Source organism: Dipodomys ordii, unplaced genomic scaffold (genome assembly GCF_000151885.1).
Source record: "Dipodomys ordii isolate 6190 unplaced genomic scaffold, Dord_2.0 Scaffold122, whole genome shotgun sequence".
NCBI classification, from domain to species: Eukaryota; Metazoa; Chordata; class Mammalia; order Rodentia; family Heteromyidae; genus Dipodomys; species Dipodomys ordii.
The window spans coordinates 1975700-1986111 of record NW_012267338.1 but is presented as its reverse complement, the minus strand read 5'-3'; the positions used below and the strand labels follow the sequence as shown (position 1 = coordinate 1986111).

At 42.0% G+C, this 10412-nt stretch overlaps 1 protein-coding gene across 1 annotated transcript in view; it reads right to left on the bottom strand.

The window, feature by feature from the left end:
* Positions 1 to 8335, bottom strand: part of Trim2 (tripartite motif containing 2) — a 49306-nt gene extending 40971 nt beyond the window's left edge. Inside the window, exon 1 of the mRNA XM_013029726.1 lies at positions 8085 to 8335. Coding sequence (XP_012885180.1) covers positions 8085 to 8087 — 3 coding nt within the window. The 5' untranslated portion in view covers positions 8088 to 8335. The remainder of the gene's footprint in view (positions 1 to 8084) is intronic.
* Positions 8336 to 10412: the final 2077 nt, after the last annotated feature.

Here is a 10412-nt window from a genome sequence, read left to right as displayed (position 1 = left end):
AAAAAAAAAAAAGAAATAGCACGTGCTCTCCAAGAATATCTATCATCTTCAGCCTTCAGAAGAAAGTACTACAAGGGTCTCTAATTAGCCAGCATTACCCTCTAGACTTTCTACAGAGTGCCTCCCTCAAGAACTAGAGAAAAACATTCATCGATTGGACTCAATGTGGCTAGTCTCTTAGGAGCTGAAAATGTTGGCATGCTATCTGCTTTTTAACCACATCCCCACGACCTCAGGATAGTGAAGGAACAGACTTGCCTCTTATAGATCAGGAAACCAAAGCTGAAAGTCTAAATGGCTTTCCCAAGGTCATCTAGTAAAATCAAGGAATAAAAAGGCTCAAGTTTCAAGTTTTCTGCCTGATATCTAATATTGAGTGTAACACTACACTTTACTGGTGTGTGTGTGTGTGTGTGTGTATGTGTGTGTGTGTGTGTGCAACAAAAATGATGGCATTCTTACTTGATCAGCATTAAAGTTTAAATAACAGAGAAAAGTAGCATAGCCCCAGGGAACAAAAAATTCAGTTGCTTCATTGAAACTTCTTTGTATAGCTACTGAACAATTAAAAATAAATACGTAAAATGTTTAAACTGACAGTAATGGTTACAGAGATCCTACTTTTAATACCCAGCATCTCCGAAAAGAAACAAAGAAAAATGACATTACATTTGTCAATTCAAATCTGCTAACACACACACACACACACACACACACACACACGCACAAAACTTTCTTTTGAAATTTTTCTTATTACCCTTTACTCTGGTTTTCTTTTTTTAACCTTAGAATTTTAGATTCAAGACAAAGAAAAACATTTATTGTATATGTTGTCAATATGTTGTCAAATAAGATTTCTTAAGCCAACATTTTTATGCTTTAATGCTCAAACAAAACTTCTCATTCTAAGGTTACAGTAATTACTCTAGTAGATGAGGATAAGTCTTTGTTAATATTGTTCATTCAGATGTTAAATTAATTATGCTTACTCTGAACACTAATTTCAAATTGTGGGTAATCACAGATCTATCACAAGTGACCTGTTGAAGCCACTGAGATTTTTAGAACTCCCAGAATCAACATAGAGCCTTGAAACCCCTAAAGACACCCCAATGCTTCCCAAACCACAGCTTCAAACCCGAGACAAGCAAACAGCGCAGGCTTCCTAGAGGAGCAATGTGCTAAGCAGAGCGGAGGCACTGAATGCATCATTGAGCCCTACAGGAAGCCCCACCACACTGAAAATGCCCTCAGGAATATGCCCCAACTCTGCCACAGCCTTTAATCAAAGAGCTTGGGTGCTACCTGCTGCTGCTTTCCTAAACTAGAAAAGCAGTACATATTTAGCTAGTTGCTCAGCTGACCCTTCTTTTCCCACTACAGTTTCTGTGAAATGCTAGTGACCCATCCTGCTCCCAGAGGCAGCAGGAAACAGTGCAGGTTAATGAGGGAGCCTGAGTAGGGTCTGCCCTTGTGCAGGACTAAATTCAGGATGCTCAGTGCCCTCAGTGCATTTGGTGTCTCTAGATGCACAGCTAATATCTACCACGTGGACAAAAGGTTAATAGAAATAATAGAGAAATCAAGGAAGAAAGTTTTTTGTTTGTTTAATGTATTGTTTTGTTTTTGTGTGGGTAATGGGGGCTTGAACTCAGGGCCTCTTGCTCTGGCTTGGTTTTTCCTCTCAAGGCTGGCAGTCCATCGCTTGAGCCACACATCCACTTCTGGATTTTTACTGGTTATTATGGAAGTAAGTGTCTCTCAGATGATGCCCAAGTCAGGTGAATTTTTTGTTGTTGGTTGTTTTGGGGGTTTTAGGTTTTTTTTGTTGTTTTTTTTAATACTGTAACAAAAAAAGGTAGGCACTAGGTGCTGTCCCTCAGCTCTTTAGCTCAAGGCAAGTGCTCTACCACTTGAGCCACAGCGCCACTTCCGGTTTTCAGGTGGCTACTTGGAGATAAGAGTCTCATGGACTTTCCAGCTTGGACTGGCTTTGAACCATGATCCTCAGATCTCAGCCTCCTGAGTAGCTAGGATTACAGGCGTGAGCCACCAGCACCTGGCTAGTTTTATTTATTTATTTATTTTTGGTCAGTTGTGGGGCTTGAACTCTGGGCTTGGGCGCTGTCCCTCAGCTCTTCAGCTCAAGGCAAGCGTTCTACCACTTGAGCTACAGCGCCACTTCCACTTTTCTGGTGGTTTATTGGAATAGGAGTCTCACAGTCTTTCCTGCCCGGGCTAGGTTTCAACTCCTCAGATCTCAGCCCCCTGAGCAGCTCGCATTACAGGCGTGAGCCACCAGCACCCAGCTTAGTTTTATTTTTTGACACAAGGTTTTCCCAAGTAGCCCAGGCTGGAAAACCATTGGAAGTCTTCCTACCTCAGCCTGCTAAAGGCCAGGAATAATTGTATATACCACCACGCCCAGGCCAAAGAACCACTTTTTAAATGCTGTAGTCAGCATCAGATTGATATTGCTGCTAGCTAGCTACAGAGCTTTCATGCGCTGACCGCTGAGCTTCCCTGTAGATGTGGAACAGCAGTCCTCCTCACCCATGTGCTGGCTCACCCTTATCCTGTCCCCAGTACCCAGCACTTGTCACCTTCTCTATGGACTCCATGTTTGTGGCTTCCTCCTCCATTCATATATTGAAGCACTAAACTCTGATGATGGTATTTGGAAAACAATCAAGTTATAAGGATGGAGCCCTTTTTAGTGCCTTAAAAAAAAAAAGCAACAGGAATGCTTCCTTCCCTCTTTCCCTCCCTACCTCCCTGGCTCCACATGACGAAACACAGAGAATAAGACCATCTGTCTACAATCCAGAAGAGATCCCTCACCAGACCTCACCACACTGGCACTCAGACTTCCCAGCCTCTACAACTGTAAGAAATCATTTCTAGCAGGCCCCAGTAGCTCAAGTCTGTAAGCCTAGCTACTCAGGATGCTGAAATATGAGGATCGCAAGTCAAAGCCTGCCAATAGAAAAATCCATGAGACTTTTATCTTCCAATTACCCACCCAAAACCCTTAAGTGAAGCTATGTTCAACTGAAAAGAGCACCAGCCTTGAGTAAAAAAGCTCAGGGACAGCGAGCAGGATAGGAGTTCAAGCTCCAGTACCAGCAGAACACAAACAAGCACACCAGAATTTCTATTGTTTAAAACCAACTAGTCCATAGCATTTTTCTTATAGTGTTACAACAAAACAACAACACCACCTGAGTAGGGCATCATCTGATACAGCATACAGTGTATTCTGCACAGTGTGTTTCTGCCCCGTGCACTGTCATCCCACACAGCAGTGGTAGGTTCAACAGGGCAGAGATGTGTGTCTGGCTGTTCCCTGGGCTGGTCCTAACACCTGGCACTCAGTAATGAAGTTGCTGAGTTTTTTAATGAATTGGACTAACCACGTACAATATGTTGCTGTGGATCGACACTGGACATTGCCAACCTTCCATGTGACAGCCTACCACCATCACCCAGAGGGTAAACAACAATGACGTATTTTAACAAGTTCACAAATGCAGAAGGAGAAATGGGAAACTATTGTGGCTACCTAAGAATATGGCGGAGAAATTCCTTACGAATGGGGGGCTTTGCCCATTGAGCACACATTGTGGGGAAAAGGAATATAGCCATCACAAAACAGAGAAAAGCCCTGCCCCTGCCTTCCTCTCCGTACCTCATCCCTACATTTTTCCATTTCTCACCTCAACTACAACTTGGGGAAAATGACCCCAAATGGAACAGAACTTGATAGAAGACGAAATGAGAGAAAAATGCGTGGGTCGGCAATTCTAACATGTAGACCATAATTCCCACCCCAAATTATAGCATTTACTTGAGAAAAACATTCAAACTCTGTGGCTGACACCAGTATGAGGAAGAGGGATTGGAACAGCAAAGTCAGAAGAGGAGAAAGCCGGCCTCAACTGGTCTGGCTGGTCTAGAGAACACAGCTGCGGAACAGGGGCCAAGATTCCTCTGAAAAATGAAATTTGAGTATGTAATTTGTGGGTAAATTGAAACATACTTTATATACATCATCCTAGGGATAACTCAATTCCTGTCTCCCTTTCTTTCTCCCTCTGTGTGTGTGCATGCGTGCACACTTGTATATGTGGTTTTTGGCTTTTGGGGTTTTTGTTTTTTGTGGGTCCGGTCATGGGGCCTGAACTCTGGGGCCTGGGCGCTGTCCCTCAGCTCTTCAACTCAAGGCTAGCGCTCTACCACTTGAGCCACAGCGCCACTTCTGGCTTTTTTTTCTGCTTATGTGGTACTGAGGAATCGAACCCACAGCCTCATGCATGCAAGGCAAGCACTCTACCACTGAGCCACCTTCCCAGCCCCTGGTTTTTGGCTGTTGGACAGTTTCTAACTGGCCTTGACCTTGCCATCCGCCTGCCTAAGCCTCCTGAGGCTGAGATTACAGGCATGCGCCAGTTCCATTCCCATAGTCCAGGACTGCTTCGTCCCTGCGTCTTTGTGCCCTTTTAAGTGACTCTATTAAAACAATTACATTTCTAATTATTCCTGGGCCAGTGACAAGGGTGTGAAAAGGCAAACAATAATAAGAAGTAATATAAATAAAATTATTATTATTAATAATAATAAACCTGGTCCATTTATAGAGTGGAAATCTTGAACCACTAGGCATACCTATAACTATGTGTTCCCCTTTACCTGCAAGAACAGATGAGCAATGGAGCTCCAGGTATGACGAGGGAAACAGGTGCTAGGATTTCTTTTAAGTTATGAACTCTCATCCTTCACCTGAAATTGAACTTGCATCATTCCTAAGGGCTCCACGAAAAGACAATAAAGAGGACAATCTTTCGTGCAGTTAAAACAGGGTGACCCACTTCCATGAAATCAAGCCTCTCTCCCAGGCGGGCAATTTTGTAAATGAGAAAAACTAGACGTGTCTTTGTCCTGACGGTGTATAGATGTGTGTGGTGGAGAGAGAAAGACGTATCTATTATGAAAGAGCCCTCTACACAAGGAAGGATGAACCCAGGCTCTCCTACTTATTTCCAGGGTCTCCTCTATGACGAGTTGGCTTTTCCAGATACAAGTTGGTTTTTAAGCTCTATCTTGATGACATATATGCTATCTCCCCAATCTGTTTCCTTAGTACAGCTAGAGGACTGCCTGTTACTGCATTGTCTGTAGAAGTCCTCATCATCTTCATCTTTGCTCTGAGAAGGCTGAGTCTGTGTGATGGAGTGTTAAGTGGTCAAGCTAATTGACATTCACATTCACCTTCTGGTACTCTGGGACAATAAGGATGGATGAGTGGGGTCTCTTCTCCCCGCATCCATCATTGTGCCAAGTCTCCCCCTTCCTTCCTTTGGGGATTACACAAAAAAGGAACCACAGGAAGGGCAGAGAGCAACCAGATTGCTGAGGGGTGGGGATGGATTCTGGGGATGGGGAGAGGCTGACAAGAGGGGGAAAGAGACATTGATTTTACAACAGAACTTAAACAAGCAAAGTATGAAGCAGCACCCTACCTTTTGTGCATTGAGTGATAGAAAACATATTATTTCATTCTGTTGTGAGTTGGAATAAATGTCCTTCAATTAATAAGTTCTGGAGAAAATAATTGAAGCAGTTCATGAAAAAGGGAAGCAGGGGAGAGCAGAGGAAGGTAGCAAAGGGCCTGGAAAGATGAGCATACAAACGCCGCCAACACAGGCCTCCCAGATGATAGGATTTTTTAAATACTGAATATTGGTGTGTTTTTTTTTTTCCCCTTCCCTTTCTGGTCAACATCTCCAGATTCTAGATAGACACTGAGTATGTTCAATGTAGACAAACCTATACAATAGAAATATTTACAAAACCCTAGCAGCCACCCCACAAAAGGGTAAACTGAACAAACGCTGAGACCCTTGTGTGTGTCATAAAAGGACATAAATGGCACGAGAATTATTTTAAAAGCCATTACAAGTGTGTGCAAATGACCAATTTGCTACAATTTACAGGTAATTCACGTTCTTTTAGAAATAAAAACTAGGATGGGCGGAGTGTCTGGCTGGCTCACTAGTAGAGCCCTTGCCTAACATGCACGTGGCACGGGGTTCAGTCCCTGGCAATGAGGGGTGGCGATTGGGGGGGGAGACCAGAGAGTGAGTAATAACATACAAATATTTGGTTAACGCCTTTGTCTCATCAGAGAGATAGAGAAGAGGCACAAGGGAGCCTTAAAACATTGAAGCTTGGGTAATTTTTTTTTAATCCGAGTATAAGAGTGTTATCAATTTATTGAAAGTAAGTAAGAGAAAGTCATAAGTTTAAAGAAATGAACGTTAAAAGCTAAGCCCATGAAGGCCATTTTCATTTCTAAGACAAAGAGAGTGTTTTTACTTCATGTGATAAGGCCAGAAGGCCCACTAATCTTTTGTAATCCAGTACACGGAAAAATCAAGTCATCTCTATTGTAATATTAACTTTGGTGGAAAATGTGCACAGATTTTATTCTTTTACTGCATGCTGCAGAGCTGTGCACACTGCACTGCTGGATCCTGAAGCTACATGTTGTCAGAATTTTTACATTCAGCCACGTTTTAGCCATTGCAATGCAAATCGTTTGGGTCTTTCTAGGAGAAAACTGGGAAGAAATATTTCAAGATTTAGGAAGAGCTCCTAACTGAAAGCTGGCCACCAGAAAGCAGCCTTCTTTACCCCAGCACACATGAAACTTCTCATTGTAGGCTTCCTTTCCCTTCCTGGCATGCATTATTTAACATTACAGCGGAATGAAAAGAAACTGCTCATAAATTGTCTCCTCCCCCAAATAATGAAAGACTCCAAAAAATAAACTCATCCTTAGGCAAAACAGAATCCTAATAAACTTAAGAAATCAATTTCAGAATCTGAGCAAAACAATGGCTATCTTTACCTTTTTTTTTCTTTTGTAGAATTTTTCCTTTTGTATACCTCTAACGATTTATTCATGGGGAATAAAACTACTGTAATGTGATCTAAGCTGGAGAAAAACACTGATCTTTTTTTTTAATGCTACATTCTGAGTCTATATCTGTTCTTGAAAGCTATGCCATTGAAACCAGCTTTTTTCCTCAGATGGAAGTAGTTGATATTTTATCATTTATTAACCTTTATTAACATTCAGTTTTTAGCTGAAAATAACTAGCCTACCTATTTGCTCTCCTATGGCCCTACAACAGAGACGAATGAAAGGGTGGGGCATTCTTGGAGAGAAAGCTCTGACACAAAAATTACCCAGGGTTTGAGAAAGCAAACCTACCTCCCAGCCCAATATTTTTTTTCTCTTCATTTTCTGTCATAAAACTACTATTGGGCTCCACCCAGATTTAATTGTATTTCAAAGACAAGGGACAAGAACTGTCAAAAAAATCTCTTGCGGATTTATTTGTTGGCCCTCAATGGCATTCAGAATTTAGAGGGTCCAGCAGTGCTCTGGGAATGAATGGGTTTCCTATGGTTACCGGGAGCCCCATGGAAGTCAAGCCCAGGGTTCGGAAACGAGGGCAGGGTGGGGGAAGGGCCCTGTGGCACATTCTCCTCCACCCCGGGGGTAGCCAGGAAGGAATCCTGCAAATTCACTATTTCATCCCAACAGAAAGATGCAGTGGGGGAAAAACATTCTATTTAACACAAGTCATGACAGTGCTAAAACAAAGACTAGTTTAAAACAACTCTAGTCAGTTCACAATAGAACTTCGTAAGAAAATCTTTCATGCTTTCTCCCCCATACAGACTTGTTCATTTGATGCCTTTGTTTAAGCAGAATGGCTCTCCCTCTATGATACAGTTGTGAAGCATGCAGAGAGAGAGAAAGAGAGAGAGAGGAGGAAAAAAAGCCAGAAGAGAGAAAGTAGAAATCAGTTATCCACCTGGTATAAGAATACTAAGCAATTCCAGCATTTAGGACCTACCCATGTCTGCACACAGACACCTCAACAAGGAAAGCATTAAATCCACCCAAATCTGTTGCTGCAGCTCAGCGGCAATCCCACAGAACAATGCACATTTCTACTAACATCTCAAGTTTGGAAAAACATCATGCAAAGAAATTGGTTCAAATTCCCTACCATGCAGCGCAGCCATCATCAGAAGCCCCGCATATCTTCTGTTCTAAGTAGTGATGTGCCAGCTCATGCACAGAAAGAGGAAGAGGGGGAAAAATGGAGGAAACGAGAGGAGGCTCAGGAAAGTCAGCAGGAATGTTTCTGGGTCATTAACAAGTGGGAGACCCTCTTCGGTATTCAGACCAATCAATCTCTATCTTGCAGGACATCTTTTTCTCAGCGTCTGTTGAAAAGACTGCAGAAAGCCAGGCAAGGGATTATGGGATAGGGATGCAGCAGCGAGCTGCAATGAGATTCGCGGGTGGCTTGCTTTCCCCTCTGAGTCAGCAGTCAGCTGCTCGCATGCTTTCACGGAGGGCCTCCAGCCTCCATCCCTGAATGTGTCTGCAGGATTAACCCCAGGAGAGACCAACAGTGACGCCTCCTTGCAAGGCGGGCAGAGCTGGTACCCAGGGCGTTGCAAATCAGAGAGAAGATGTACTGATATGTCACCAAAGGGTTCAAGGAAAATAGATTTGAGCAGGAAAACTCAGAATATGATACCTCAATATGAAAAGTTCATTTAGAAGAGAGTTTGGGGTGAGATCTCATACGAACCTCCATGAAACAAAAAATGGTTTTTTTGGATGTTGCAGCTAGCTTGAAACACAAATGTAAAAAAAAAATTTTAAGTGGAAAAACCAGTCCAGTTCCACAAGTCTCTATCTCTCCTTGCTGAGTATTTACCCAGAAAAGACTCTATGAAATACAGTCCCACAAAATCAAAGTTCTAATCATTCAAGGAAAAATCATATAAGCACATTAATCTGATTCAGGGGAGACCAGATTCCTGTTTCAGTTTTCTAACAGTGAGCTTTTCAGTTAAAAGTTGAATAAACTTGACAAACTTCACATATACACATAATTTGATTTAGCACCCAAGTTACTACACAGATTTTAAAAGCCTTGATAGCATCAAAATGATCAACAAGTAGCTATATAAAATTGATTAGGCCTGTTATTACAAGCAAGACATTAGAATTAAAAATCCTATGAATCAGGATAGAATTCACAATTACTTTCTTTTCTACAGCAATGGTGGCATGGAATAATATTGTATGCTCTCAGTTAGTTATTATTTTAATAATTTAAATAATAAGGCTGCAAATTTGGCTTTTTCCATGCTGCAGTTAGTAACTGGCAGGCCCCGGAAATACACAAACATATCCATTTTTGCACTTTAGGTGATACATGTAAAGTTTGCTCCTTGAAGGCAGGCACACTCCTCCCTCCTCTTGGCCAAGTTTCTGCCCAGTACCGACATACCAAACAATTATCCCATATACTCCAATGACTTATAATATATTCATAGATATTACAGTATATACAGTAATAGCTATACATACAGTATATTTACAATTATTATCATAGTCAATTTTAGAATATTTTCATCACCTCAAAGCAAAACCAAAACTTTTTTTTTTTTTGGTTAGTCATGGGGATTGAACTCTGGCCTGGGCGCTGTCCCTCAGCTCTTCAGCTCAAGGCCAGCACTCTACCACTTGAGCCACAGTGCCACTTCCGGTTTTCTGGTAGTTGATTGGAGATAAGAGTTTCATGGTCTTTCTTGCTCAGGCTGGCTTTGAACCATGATCCTCAGATCTCAGCCTCCTGAGTAGCTAGGATTACAGGTGTGAGCCATAGGCCCCTGGCCAAAACCAAAACTTCTTTAGCCATCACTTCCTTTAGTATTCCTTCTTACCTCCTACAATCTTAAGCAATTGCTAATCTTATTTTTTGTCTATACAGATTTCAACTTGTATTAGACAAACTCACCCAAGTAGCCTTCTCTATTCTAAACTGTCACAAGAATGAAATCATATTAAATGTGTTCTTATGGGTGTGACTGCTTTCACTCAGCATGCTTTCGAAGTTCATCTATGTTGTAGCATGTATCCATATTTCATTTCTTTTTTCTGGCCAAACAATATTCCATTGTATAGTTGTATCACATTTTATTTATCCATTCTTCTTGACTGATGGGCATCTGGTTGTGTATACTTTGTGGCTATTAAAAAAGCCGGAAGTGGTGCTGTGGCTCAAGTGGTAGAGCGCTAGCCTTGAGCTGAAGAGCTGAGGGACAGCGCCCAGGCCCAGAGTTCAGGCCCCACAACCAGACCCCCCCCCAAAAAAAAGACATAAAAATAACGCTGAAGTACACATCTGTATATAGGATTTTATGTAGATATACATATGTTCTGCTTCAGAAGTGGGACTCTATCTCCAAGAGTTTGTGGAAAGCCCTTCCTGCACCAAAATGATAGACCCAGCGTCCACATTTCAGTAGTAGAC